The sequence below is a fragment of the Epinephelus moara genome, chromosome 1, assembly GCF_006386435.1.
Source record: "Epinephelus moara isolate mb chromosome 1, YSFRI_EMoa_1.0, whole genome shotgun sequence".
NCBI classification, from domain to species: domain Eukaryota; kingdom Metazoa; phylum Chordata; class Actinopteri; order Perciformes; family Serranidae; genus Epinephelus; species Epinephelus moara.
The window spans coordinates 6551174-6565969 of record NC_065506.1 but is presented as its reverse complement, the minus strand read 5'-3'; the positions used below and the strand labels follow the sequence as shown (position 1 = coordinate 6565969).

Here is a 14796-nt window from a genome sequence, read left to right as displayed (position 1 = left end):
AGCCATATAGAGAAAGGCTTTTTTGTCGCTGTTGGGTTCAAATAAATATGCGGATCTTCAAGGGGGGGTGATACGAACTAGGGACAGTTTTATTAATGGTAAAAAGTTCCGCACAGCTGCTTTAAAGCAACATCGTTTGCAATCGCCAACCAGTCATTTATAGCGGCTTTTATTTTGAATAAGTAAGACTGGACAACTTTTTAAATTCAGAATATGAAGTGTATTCATTTTTCAATTGTAATTGTATTTTTCTAAGTTCATTAATAAACTGTTCAACCATTTAAAATTTGACAGAGGTCTTAAATCATGAACATATTAAAATTCCTCTCTGGGCGTTAATTAAATCCCCCAACAACTCTCCATGCATTAAAATGGCTTAGATGTAACTTCACACCTTTACCTCATTTAGTATGCAGGGAACTATGTGCAAATATGCAAATTAGTCCCATCCCTCAGCCACTCGCCTTGCGTATATCTGCTACCTTTGACCCTGCTCATCAAACACACAAACTTCTGCTTGTAAAAAAAGATAACATGAGCCTATAGCCCAACCACATTAACAGCTTATATTGTGTCGCTGTTAGATAAACACCAGCTTCTCCTCTGATAATCCTAGTTTTGCTGTAGTATTATGCTAATGATATAGGAAGCTCCACCCCCAATTTGACAACAATGATTCTTTTGGTTTGTGATGTAACAAACACGGAAAGTCACAATCTGTGTGTTTGAGACTGTCATTGGTACACTGCAGTTCTAACAGGGGAAAAAAGCTCAGCCATGGTGTTGGCTGCTTACTGTGCTTCTCTGCTTTTTTGTAGCATTTGGAAAAACACCATATTGACATGTTAACAAAGTTAAAAACTTGATGAAAGGGATCTTTCAATAATTGAATCAATGGAGAAGGAAACATTGTCTAAAATTTTAAAGTTACGTTTTTGTAATGATAAGAAGTTATTTTGTCACACATAATCAGCACAACCTATGCAGACTTTGACAGTGCCCTGTCCAGACACTGAACAGGGTGGATGCAAGTACTTCTCCTCAGATGAAAACCATTCATCAGGTAAAAACGACCGGTCAGTCACCATCTATATCTCTCCCCCATCAGATTCTCCCTTACTCATGTCATGAAGCATTGCCAGTGGATGGTGGATGTTTCTAGCCTACATTATAGGTCTAGAAGGATGCTGGTGATCTGGGACTGTGCATTGTCATGTTCAGTGTTTCCATCAATACACCTGCAACATCTACTACGTATCTCGTTCTACTTTCGTGTCCTAAGGCTGCTAAAAAGCAGCAATGATAAAGAGCTGGCCTCCGGTGATCGGCACATCAGGGTGATGATATTATTTGTTGGATATGTTTCCATTCACAACCCCTACAACTGCAGAGCAACACTGGCAAACTGTCCTGTTCTTGTGAGCCTATCCCAGCTGACATTGAGTGAGAGGTGGGGTACACCCTGGACAGTCGCCAGACTATCGCAGGGCTAACACATAGAGACAGACAACCATTCATGCTCACATTCACACCTTTGGGCAATTTAGAGTCACCAATTACTCTGAGGGGAAGCCGGACTACCCGAGGGTTTCATTTTACTAACTAGTAAGGGCTGTACTGGAGCAAATCAAGTGTTCTAATTAAAATAATACACAATTTAACAGAATTAAGAGTTATATCAACTTTCACATCTGTCAGCCAGAAGGCAGATGAGCATATTTCCCAACATTTCACACTGTTCCTGTAATGCATCAGCTTTTAAGGCTCAAAAATAGCAAATGTCAAAAAAAAAAAAAAAAAAAATCCTTTTGGAATTCTCCTTTAACGTGAATTTGAACCAATCAGCCAATCAGTGCCTAACTCTCTCTCACTTCTCATTGGCTGACAGCCATGTCAGTCAGGGGGCAGGACATGGGAGGGCGGGGCCCAACAAAGTGGGTGGCTGATGATGTCACGGTCACATGGATCCTCATGTGGTGCAGAGAGCAGCGAGGATGACAGAGCTGAGAGAGAGCTGCTGCCGATCAGACATACACACACATACACACACTCCTGTCACTGTTTCTTCCATGAGTCTGGATTATAAATATGTATTTTGTGATTTCTGCCATGAAAGGTAAGAGTTAAAAACTCTGTGTTGGTCTGTCTCTCTGTGGATTTCAAAGCGTGTGAGTGCATCTATCATGATCCATCCTGACACATGACAGACTGATGCTTTCATCTTTATTATCTTTATGGTTTTATTCTCAGTTCAAAGTTTAAGTTTTCTTTCTGTGTCCACACGAGTTCTGTCAAAGATGTTTTCTGTCTGAGAAGATGCTCCACTCTGCCTCTGTTTGTCCTCCTCAAAGCGTCTCTGAACAGGTGGTGTGTTTCAGTGGAATTAACAGATTGTTTTCTCCATGTTCAGTAACAACACCGTCTGTATGTTGCCTTAAAAGTCCAGCTGTGTTTGGTGAAGAACTGGTTTCAGTGTTTAGTTGTGTACATGTTATCTTGTGTTTACTGTGGAGCCTGGAAACACGACACCTTCAGTCATCGAGTAAATACTATTTTGGGAGTTGTCAGTCTGAATTGCACTGTAAAGGAATGTGATATGAGAGATGAGGTGAGTGTGTGGTGGACAGGAGGAGGATGTGAAACATGGATGATGAGGATGTGGTTGAATGAAATGTGATAGTTTGAGTAAATACAAGTTGGTGGTCAGGATGAAACCTGGTGAGGTTTTAGTCTGATCCTCAGAGGTTCATTTGAAACACACACACAAAGCTGTAAAGAATGCATGCACCCTTTTTAGATTGCATAGAAAAATATAATATTTTAATATAGACAGAAAAATGACCTCAACAGCCAAAGAAAATCAACGATCAGTTACATGTTCAAATCTGCAACTGTCTTACAACACTGTGGGTGGCAATGTCTTTTGGTCCTGAAATATCACAACTACTACTGAATGGATTGTCATGCAATTTTATACAGACATTCATGTTCCCCAGAGGTAACATCTGTCTGAATTTGGTGCCTCACCATGAGGTTGAAGCTGGAGTTTATTGGAAAATGTCTGCACAGTATTTAATGGATTTCCACGAAATTCGGTTTAGGCAGTCATGTTCTACTACTGTCTCAGATTTTTGATATGACTTTATTGTAAGAGTTGTCTTTTCCTGGTTTTAAAGCCTACATTACAGTAAAGTGATGCAATTTTCTCAACTTCCCAGACTGTTTTTGAGCTGTGCTGTTATCTGCCTTTACCTACTCAGTAATAATATCCACATATTGAAGATTATTTGTCAAGAATCTGACTCAAGAGTCAAGAAATTGTATAAATATTTTGTGAAAGCATCAATAATCAACCCTACAGTATCATTACAATATTGATATGGAGGTATTTGGTATATATATATATATATAGATACAGATATGTATACATATCTATATATATATGTATATCTATATATATGTGTGTGTGTGTGTGTGTGTGTGTCTGTGTCTGTGCGTGTGTATCAAGTTTGAGCTACTACCTACGAACTAAGCATACAGCTAATCAGACTGATGGCAGCGGGCAACCGCATAGCCAAAGCTGGACCCGGCAAAGCGCTATTTTGGTGTACAAATTGTCACAGACCTGCAAATAAAAATATATTGAAGAGGTAACTACAGTGCCTTATAAATGGGTGGAAACTGACTCCAGACCTTCCAACCTCTTAGAAGTCTCAAGTGTAACGGACATTCTTAAGTTGATATGTTGTGACCGGTCATACAACTTACTGTCGTGGAGAACATTAGTTTCATGCATACAAGACATGTTTGAATCAGAGGAAGCAAGTCAACTCCTGGAAAGTGCAAATTGTTTTTTGCTTGGAAAATAGCGATATGGGGGCAATGAATTTCATAAAGTTACTGTTAATCAGACCACTAATGAGACAATAATTAGCTAGCTAGGACCTCTGCAGGTTTCTCAGCCCCACTTCCTGCTGTTACGAGACTACTTCACCAGGAGGAGACTGGGGGAGCCGCTTAAGAGAAAAACCTTCAGTTAGTGGCACAGCAAATTAAATTCAGCTAGCACAAACCCCAAGGCCGGGGGCTTGATTCCTCGATCCCCACCTGATCTGCAAACTTTCTGTTGCTGCTGTTACATAGGTTAGACCCAGCACTGCAGCTGGCCACCAGCCTGCTGCAAACCCTGGTGCTGAGGTTTGCACAGGCTGAATTCAATTTGCTACAGCTGCTAACTTAAGGTCTGTATCCGGAGCTGGCGTCTGCTCTCCTCCTGGTGAAGTAGTCTCCTAGTGGTGGGAGTATGGCAGAGAGACTGCGGGTGTGCTAGTTGATTTTTCTCATTTGTGGGAACATTAACAAATTCAGTGACCCATATTGTTATCTCCCAAGCTACTGTAGATGTTAAGGCTTTCGTCATACAGGAGTGGGCGTGGTTTCATTTAAAGTGGGTTGGAAAAATGTTGGATGTCTCCTGTCCTCTCCTGGACCTTCATGTATGGGGTGCCAGATGTTCAAACTGGTAAGGGGGACCTTGATGGGCATCTTGCCCACTATCATGGGGGGAGGGACCTGAGTGTTATCATTATTCGTGCAAGCTAAAAGGGGCTAAAGCTATAGCAATGATAAATGTGTCTTTGTCACCCCTCATCCCCACTCTGCCCCACAGAGACGCTCGCATAGCTGATAACTCTTTGCGTTACTGTTATCTAGATCAAAAGGCTGTATCGTCTGTACGGTGGTGCTTTAGCACTTAGGCTCAAATGTCATGTCTATTGGATCAGGTGATGAGCTGTTTTTTGTGTTTTGTTGGTAACTGTGTCAGATTATAATGAAGCTGGTGAGTAAAATGTCATCACAAGTCATTCAGTGTTTACTGCACTTGGAGTGCCCTCCGCTGGCTAAAGTACATCAGAGCCTCTTCACTTTCCTACACCCTCTTTATGCATGAATGCTGTGAGTCAACACTGAGATATGAGTATGTTTGCAACTTCTCAAATATTCTGGTTTTGATTATATTCGGGATCTGAGCTTTACATGATACATGAGACAGCTGGTTGATTATCTCCTTGTGGACACGATTCTAACAGTAAGTGTCTGATAGTGGGGACTTTGTTTATTTGAGGTTTATTTTTTGTTATTTTTTCATTCTTTTTTGTATTTGTGTGATTCTACATCAGCTGTAGTGGAGCATGCTTCCACTGGTTTAGTCTCTCCATCCCCCAGTGTCTGTAATTTATGAATGAAACTTGTAATCAGTGGAATTTCTCTCCGGCTGGTTGGTTTTGCAGCACATTGTGTAGATCAGGTGTTTTTTTTTGTTTTGTTTTTTATTTCTGTCCATCTCTCTGTCGTTTCTGTACTGTTACCCCAGCACTTGAGGATGAACCAGATTGGATCATTTCCTACTCTGCTAGTTTTGTCTTCATCATTTGAAAAGCCGTAATGGCAGACAGGAGCGTGAAACATTTTCATTACCAGTGTCAAGAATTTCATTTCATTGTGCAGGTCATAGGGGCTGGTGCTTTTTATTTGATAATTGAAATTTTGTTCGAATGTGGGGAAAATATCTGGCTGGAAATTTTTTGTCTGATACATCATTGGAAAATATTTGAATATCACAGATTATTCATCCCTAGCTGGGGGTGCTAATTCATACTGAATTCAGTCTGTGTGCACAGTTCACCTGCACTTTAGTTTTCAGCTCTCCTGATCCAGCTGTAGAAAATATCAAACAAATGCATCAACACAAGATTTGATTTTGCTGGTGGTTACAGTGCACTCAGGCTGTTAGCATACAAAGATAAGTGTAAAAATTGGACATTGTTAAGGTAGTTAATGTAAAATCATACATGTCTCTTGAGTTATAACTGAATTCTTAGTATCAGTGTTTTACTCTGCATTTTTTTAATTTCCTACCAGACACTGATGCTGACTGCAATGATTTACTAGTTTTTCTTTCATCTTTTTAATAAAGCTTTTAGTATATTTGTCCTAACTTTAAAAGTTAACCAACATGCACTTCACTGTAATGTTATGGCTGTTAGTGTTTCTCCTTCAGGAGCAAACATTCATTCATTCAAACTGTTCAAATTTGTATTTTCCAGACTTGGTTGTTTGTGTGTTTTAAATCTGTCTGGTGCAGATTCACAGTCTGTGAGAAATAGCTGCAGGAGGCGTTTAGCCAGCCTGTTATGTCACAGGATTACAACAGCCAGGAGATTATTTAACTGTTCTCTGCAGGGGGGTGGCAGGAGGTGACATCACTTCCACCTCAGCCACTAAAATGATGAAGAAATGGCTGAAAATGATGAACATCAGTCTGTCTTATATTATCTCGTGCAACTGCTGCATCTGTGTCATCTACATGTTACATCACTGATGGACTCAGGGGAGGTGAACCCCCTTTGGTGCCCCCATGTTTGAAAAAAAAAAGAAGCAAAAGTGCTGCCTTGGATGCCTCTGTGGTAGATACAACGTGAAAAAGTGCCCGCAAGGGTGTCCCTCCAGTGGAGCACTGCTTCTCAAACAGTGGTACATGTACCACTGTTGGCATGCAAGGTCCCTCTAGTGGTATGCAGAGGAATCTCCAAAATATAAAAAAAAATAAATAAATACATTTTAATATTTGTAATGCTATCAAAATATCCATACCATAGACCACAGGTCTTCAACATTTTCAGGCCAAGAACCATTTAGCTGAAAAAGAGATGCAGCAAGAACCCCCCACTACATTGGATAAAATTAATTAATACACAATTTAATACACAGTTGTGTATTAAATTGGGCCTAATAACTTGTATGTCAACCCAAAGTACCATGTATAAACACTTTAATGGTGCATAAAATACTAAGCTATTAAAATGATTATCGGAAGATTCATATATTTATACATCATGTTTGTTTTTTAGGTAGACAGTATTTCAAAGTCTCTTGCTCGAAAAGTTACAAAGTAATCCATTGTTGCTCACAAGAATGTCGGAACACTTGAAACAATAATACAGCTAATTGGTCAATGTGTTTCAACAGTATGTAACTGTTAGCTAATTAGTTCACCTCAATGTTATGGACAGGTGTCACACAGTGATTTGCCCCCCAAATCATTTCGTCGTTTAAAATCATTCCGATTTAGGTTTCAAACAGGAAGTATTAGGAAGACCAGGAGGAAAATATTTTGAGCAACCCTGTTGAAACTGAAGTGGATGTTTAATCTTTCATGAAAATGGCCATTTGAAAAATTACTGTAGGATTTTATTTGTTTTACAAAAGATTGAGGCAGAATTTCAAAGGAAAAATACCCATTCTGAGCAATGCTAAAAAGGCTCTTTTTTTAACATCATATGTATAACATGTCATAATACGTAACATGGGGAAGTTGTTATACTTGGCTCATTGCTTTGCGCAGTAGTAGGTATTAGTGATTGTGAGTTGGTCCTCTTTAGTAGATTGGCATTGTATTTTATCGTTTTCATCATGGTGAAGTATTGTGTTTGTGCAGGTTGCACAAATTCTGTTTTGTCAGTCCACGGTTTCCCTGATAGGAAAAAGGAAAGAGCTAGCTTTCGTGCCTGCACAGCACCTGATGAGGAGTGGGCCCTTGCAGTGTATGGGAGTAGAAGAGATTAAAGTCAAGATGAAATGAAAATTGCTCTTTTAATCCTTATAAAATAAAATCAATTTCTTCATACTCTTATATGAAAATATGATCACATTTTCTTCCTGTAAAGCAAATTATGACATGTTACGTAAGCCAGCACCAAAAAACAATAACAACCAATAATATCTCAACATCCACCTATGTATGTGCCTGCAATTTTTAGCTACAGTACATTAAGCTAGTTAGCTTGCTAGCAACAGCATGGTATGTTGGTATGTCTTTGTTTCCTCAAAATGCAGTTGTTACTGGTTACAGGCCGCGGACTAGAATTTATTCACACGAGGAAAGTGGTATCTGTGACAACTGTCGGTTATGTGCAAGGCATTTTACAGTGAACTGCTTCAGCCAACATTACATGGAGCATGTGGTGTGCTTCGTCTCTCTCTTCCTGACAGATACTACTTTGCTGTTGGCGTTACACTGTCAGAGCCTCACTGTCATGACATGACCAGTTTTCATTTTCAAAACAATGTGGCTGAGGTCTGACTCATTCATTCATTAATCTAATTAATTTATTCATCTCTCCCTGGTTCTCCTGATCTAATGCTAATGTGGAGCCAACAGTCCACTGTAACTCAGCACAACTCTAAGTCTGCCTACCTTTAGCGGTCCAGCCAAATACAAAGGATTTGATTTAAATCCATCTCGTAACTGTACACTGATCAAATATATGTTTCACTGGGAAATACGTCACAGTACAGAACCTAAAGATTCTCTAACTTTCTGTAGTACTATCCCTTTATACAGTGTGGCTGTGGCTAACAGCAGTCAATGAAGGAATAAACCTGACCGCGTAAACTGTCTGTAGCTGAATAGGCTCGACCTAAGCTACTGTATTCTAACTTTGGTCACAGTGGTGGTAGCTGGAGAGCCTAATATTTTCTGAGGTGGTACGTGAAGTTAATGTTACTGCAGTGGAGAAAATGCGATGCAGTGCCCTTAAGGGCGCCCTGAAAATAAAAAAATAAAAAACGCATCACAGTGCCATATAAGCTACTTTTCATGCTCGAAAATTTCCTGCTCCCTAGTGTCCTATACTGCATGCAGATGGAGCCCTTTTTCATTTTCTGATAAATCCAATGCAAAGCTATATGCAGACATGGAAACAGGAATAGTAGAATAATTCAGGAGAGAAACTAAAATCACACTTGACCTAAACTTCAGCTGCATCAGAAGAGAAAAAAGGAGGATGAGGCAGGAAGGGAATGGCTGCTTTACATTTCCCAACCAAACCGTGACATATATCAAAGGCTCAGTGGCTAAACGGCCCTCCTCTCTGCTTCCTCTTTGATCTGGTTTCTGAAAAACTTTATTATTTTTGAACGCTGGGTTTCAAATAATTTATCCATTAGGGATTTGTTTTGCCAGAGCTTTAGCATTTTTGGAGTAAACACAGAAACAGGCGGTGGCTCTCATGAAATTCTTCTTGCTCATTAGCCTTCACGTAGTGCTGCTATACTCCTAATTACACATTATACAGTGGTATCTATATGGCGAGCATCTGCAGCATCCTTAGGGAAAACTCTGCAAGGTTCAAGCGTTCATATGGAGTTCTGAGTTTAATTACCTTACATGCCGAAAACTGTTTCAGTTGCCACACAAAGTTTGTGTCAGGACAGACCAGATGATTTAACACTAGCATCTACAACTTCAGACTTCAACAAAGTGTGAATCATGCTGTTTGCCCAGTCAGTAGAGGACACAGCTGCTGAGGTACAAGATGGAGAAGTTCTCTGAGCTGAACCACATATGTTTTCTTACGAGATTGTCCAGACACAGAAGTGTTTTCTGTGTTTATGGACAAACAGCATTGCACTATGTTCAAGTGGTTCACCAGAAACTCTGTGTCTTGTGCAGATAATGCTCCACCATCACCTTGTTTATTGTTGTGTGAAATTTGTGCCATCTATTGGCTGTATCTATGTCATCATAAAGGACGCATTAAAGTGTGAGGGTAATGACGTTTAAAACGTTTGAAACGGGCGTATCTATTTTAATACGTAAAGGGAGTATTATTGATCCTTAAGATTGGCCTGGCCAATGGCATGCTGACATGCTCACAGTGATAATGCTAATATGCTGATGTTTAGCAGGTATAAAGTTGATCATGTTCACCAGCATGCTAACATTTGATAATAAGCAGTAAACACAAAGTACAGCTGAGGCTGATAGGAATGTCATTGGTTCTGCAGGTATTTGGTCATAAACCCAAGTACTGCACACAAAAAATTGACCTGATGATGGAATAAGGGTGCAAATTTGTCAACTTTGGAAAAAATTGCCATTCTGAATACAATTTTTTTTTTTTTTTGTAAGATTGTCTGTCCACATGCCATAAAGGAGCTATATGTAGAAATCTAAAGCAAATAGTCATAAAATCCTCCTAATATGTCACAGAGACTAAGGAATAATGTTCATATAACATACTGACACAGACAACAATAGTACAGCCAGAATATTCGCATTTAAAAAAATATTTTACGGTCCGCAAATCATGTTTATGTTTTGAATTTGTGTTTTGGCCTGTTGCGCCACCCACCGCCGTCTACCAGTCACACAGTCAGTAGAGTCTCAGCATCAGTTACAGTTACGACTGAGCTACAGCAGCATGGCATGCAGCATTAGCAGTGTCCCAGTACATAGCATTAGCAGCCGGCTCCTCCTCAGCTGTATCCCGGCAGCAGCGTTAGCAGCAGAGAAGCCGGACTTGCTGGAACGGTCCGCTGGAAAACCGAAGATCAAGGACGTGGCGACATGGCCCTGCCATGGCAGCCGCCCGTGGGCAAACAAATCAGTCTCCAGCGTGCCGCTGTCCAGCAACCTCGAATCTGTAGGGGAGGGGGGGCAGACACGACTTGCAGCAGTATTTTGAATTTGAGTGCAGTAACCGTTTTGGCCACATTCTTACATACAGCGCCTTTAAGGTAAGAATCTCTTACAGTAGCATTATGATAACCTTATTTGGCTTATATGACGATGAGTCAAGCTGAGACTGAATTAGCGTGACTGGGTTGAGTTGTTTCGATTTAGCAAATGCTTCTCAGTGTTTCCCCTAGCGCCTCTGCTATAAAATCTCCCCATACGCAATTCACTCACTATCTCTACTTTAAGCAGCCAGAATCAAGGATGGGCATGACTTATATACAGTTTGAGGGCTTATCAAAAGAGCTGATCAGTATCAGAGCAGTAACTCTCAACAACAATCTGTGTTGACATCAGCAGGAGGAGAGCTAGTAAACCGCTGTAAGCAGTTGGTTGAACCTAACGGATGGAGGTTGCATTGAGTTACGTTATGATGCATTCAAGCTCTGTTCATTGAAAATGAGTATTGGGTGAAGGTCAGTCATAAAATTTTCATGTTGTGTTCATATGTAATCTTGTAAAATAAGCTTTGTGTGAGAAACCGAAACAAATACAGCTGTTTGAAGGAGAAATTTGTTGTGTCAATGATAGGTAATTATGATATATTTAGTAAAAAGGCTTTTGAAGCAGTTATTAAAAACCCGTTTTTCGTGTGAAAGAAGGTTATTATGAAGGTTGTTTCATAAATCTGTATGATCGAATTCGTGCCCATAAACATCTGTCTTGGTATCAGCCCAGAATTTCACAGTTGGTGCATTCCTAATATAAATGAAAAAAATGCTGAGAATTGGCTAAATGGACCTACGTGTCTTGTGATGTAGTTTAACAGAAAGCTTGTTAATTAGCCTAATTAGCCTAGCCTATGTTGGCTAAGAAAGGGGTGAATGTTAAGCTCTCTGAAAACAACAGATGCTGAATTGAAATTAGCTTGTGACAGTTTTTCTTTTAGTTGTAGTGGTAAAATCAGTTTGTAAACCCTATATCAAAGACCTGTCTTTACTTGACCAAACCACAGTTGCACTTAATGTCAAGAGCAAGATTTTTACTAGCTACAATGTAGTACAATGTACCCGAATACAGTGTTGGACCTGGCTCTGAACTAGTGTTGTCATGATACCAAAATCTTTGTTTCGGTACCAATACCAATATGAATTTCGATACTTTTCGATACTCTTCGGTACTTTTCCTAAGGAAAAGTCCTTTTGAATACAAACCTTTAGAACAATAAATAGTAGGGGTGTAACGGTACCAAAAAAATCATGGTTCGGTAAGTACCTCGGTACGGACATCACGGTTTGGTAACTCAAATGTTCCACCAAGTTTGTGTTGTCTCGTGTTGTCTCCCTTTGCGATTCAGACTTTCTCTTGTCTTTTTCATGTGCGCCAGCTGCGAATGTTGATACAGGTGTTGTCATACACACCACTTGTGCAATCTGTGCTCCAATAGGAACAAGAAAGGCGTTTGTGTGCATAAATGAGTAAAATAAATTAACTAAATTAATAAATTGAATCAATTTCAAATACCGGTATTTTCCAAATGCAGTATAGTACCGTTTGGAATACTCTAGTACCGTGGTACTATTTTAGTACCGGTATACCGTGCAACACTACTCTGAACCCTCTCATGCCCTCAACTGATGTTGCCCTTACAATTCTTTTGTAGCAGTATGATTATGTTAATTCTGGGATGAGTGTTTCCCTATATCCTTATGCTGAAATTGACTGGAAATCAACACTTTAAAGCTGATATTTAAGTTTATTTGAGTTAAGTTATTTAAGTTAATTTCAGTGAGTTGACCAACCAACATTGCTATCCATAGATCCACGTTGCTAGCTTGACTTAGACATGGCCGTATCATCACCCACAAGTTTCTGAAGGGAAATTTATAAACAGGGGCCCATTCAAAATCTTACACTTAATGTTTATACTAAGTCTGATGTAAAACTGAGTATGTAGTGCATTCCAACTGCTTATTGAGTGAATTTTGTGTACCTGAGAAATGTCTGGATGTATACTATATTCATAAGAATTTCTAAGTATGACACATGAGCTTACTGGACATACCCATGGCCCCAAAATGCATTGTGGCTCTTCAGACTGTCCAATAATATACTGTGAGACAGGCAGCTTAAAGACACTATGTGTAATAATTTCAGTTGTTCTTTGAGACAAGCAAATTTTGCAGTCAAAAGTGTGTCCTAGCACATCCATCAGCCTATCTAAGTATGTCCGTAAGCTCCGAAATTATAATTTACATATACATTGCGACCGGTGTCTCATCATGTACGTGCGCCATCTTGAAAATACAGGTACGTACAGGGACATACTTGAGAAATACGGAATTGCATTTCACTTCACTTTCACAGGCAGAGTGACGAAAAGCAGCAGCAAGCAGGCTAGTCACAAGTGCCGGTGCATTTGAAAAAATGAGGGTCAACATCGGGGTAGCCTTTCCCAGGTGGAGAGAGCTGCTGAAGGAGAATCACAGCTAACAGCGGCTAACAGCTATTAGCGACCAGTGCCGCTAACCGCTGTTAGTGCGGCTACCGTTGTTGCAATACACGTTTGAAACAGTGAGGCGCTAGAGTGCGCTATGCGTTTGAATGCAATATACGATCTCAACACTAGATGGGAGAAATTCCTACAAAGTGCCCGTTTAAAGAATTAACTTTTGGGTAACATAATTAGGCTATATATGAGTGATGTCAAGGCACAGTCAAGAGGAAAAATGCAAGAACTCACATACATAATGTATTGTAGAAAAAATATTTAACCCTAGACTATGAAATAGTTTTTACAGAAAATAATCCTTTGAACTGTTTAAATGAGTGGAAGAGGTAATGTTGATTTACTTTTGTGGTAAGCAGTCTTCTTTTATCAGTAGCTGGGCCTGGGAGCATTGTGATGGATACAGTTGTGGTGCAGAAAATGTGTAGGTCTATTGCTTGGGAATACTTTAGTGTGAACAGTCTGCTACTAATGGCATTCTTAATCATTAATTTAGTAGGCAGTATGCAGTGCAGATTTAGTGTGCAGTATGTAGTACATTAGTAAGCAATTTTAAACACAACCAGGGAGTTTAGGTTTACTACTTATCAGCATCTGTGGCATCAACTGGAAAAAATAGAATTTCATTGTATATTAATGAGTGCCAAGTTGTCGAAGCGGTCGGGACTGGGGTTCCAGTTGTGTCTACTCTGGTCACTCATAGAAGAACACCCAGAGAATAAGCAGCAGGCTAGCAGGTGTGTCGGAAAATAGGAGTGCCGACAAATACAGAATCAATTCATTCCATTTGTTCTTGTCCCCACAACACTATTCAACTTTTTTGTGATTTCAGATTGAACATTGCCCCAGCAAAGCATTCTACAGAAGTATAAATATGTTGAGTTTTTTGCTGAGCTTCATGTTAATCTTAGAGTAAATATATATGAACATAAAGAGACTTAGTTTGCAGATTACTGTGCCCACCTGCTGGAGATGTTATTAGGTGAACCACCAACTGTGGCTGTTGAACAAGCTGTTGCTTCATCTGCTGACAGGCTGAACGAGTGTGTTGGTGTTCCATGTGCGCTGCCATATGTCTGCCGTTATTACATCCACTCCGAGATTATGTGGAAGCTGGACGAGGAGATTAAGAACCTGCTGCAAACATCTCAGAGAGAGAGGGGAGATAAGAAGTTTGTCTCTCCTTCATGTACCACTCATGAGCAAGGCACCTCATGCTGCTCAAGAAAGTAAAAGTGGACTACAGCTTGTGTTCACCATTGCATCATGAACTCATGTCAGCAGCAGCTGTCTGTCAGTGTCTGAGCCATAGACTGTATATAAAGTGTCTCCATTTAACCCCACTGTACCTGCCAAAATATCTCAGATATGGCCGCTGCCATCTTGTGCTGGTGATGTCATTTGGAACCAGAGTCTGTGCAGTAGCTTTCTCCACAATGTCGAATTCCTGCCCAGACACTCATCCAACCAATCATGACAATCACCATTGATTGTGAGCCCACACTGTAAGCAATTGCCCTTAACAGCATGCTGTTCTTTTAAACTACAGGATACTTAAGTATTTTTTGGAAACTGGGTCTTGAATGGAGAATTTCAAGCGCAGTCAGAAGTTTGATAAAACATTTGTCATGTAATTCTAACATTAGGCTAGTGCTTTTTCTTTCACAGTCAATTTTCTTTTAGAAAATCGATGGAAATGATTTGCCATTAACTCCTGTAGAGACTTTAAAAAACGGTCATTTGGAAAGGAGTTTTTACAGAGGAGGAC

General features: G+C 39.9%; 1 protein-coding gene across 1 annotated transcript in view; it reads left to right on the top strand.

Moving 5' to 3' along the window:
• The first annotated feature begins 1976 nt into the window (after positions 1-1976).
• Positions 1977-14796, top strand: part of LOC126407762 (nuclear receptor ROR-alpha A-like) — a 49800-nt gene continuing 36980 nt past the window's right edge. The window contains exon 1 of the mRNA XM_050072989.1: positions 1977-2116. Coding sequence (XP_049928946.1) covers positions 2089-2116 — 28 coding nt within the window. The 5' untranslated portion in view covers positions 1977-2088. The remainder of the gene's footprint in view (positions 2117-14796) is intronic.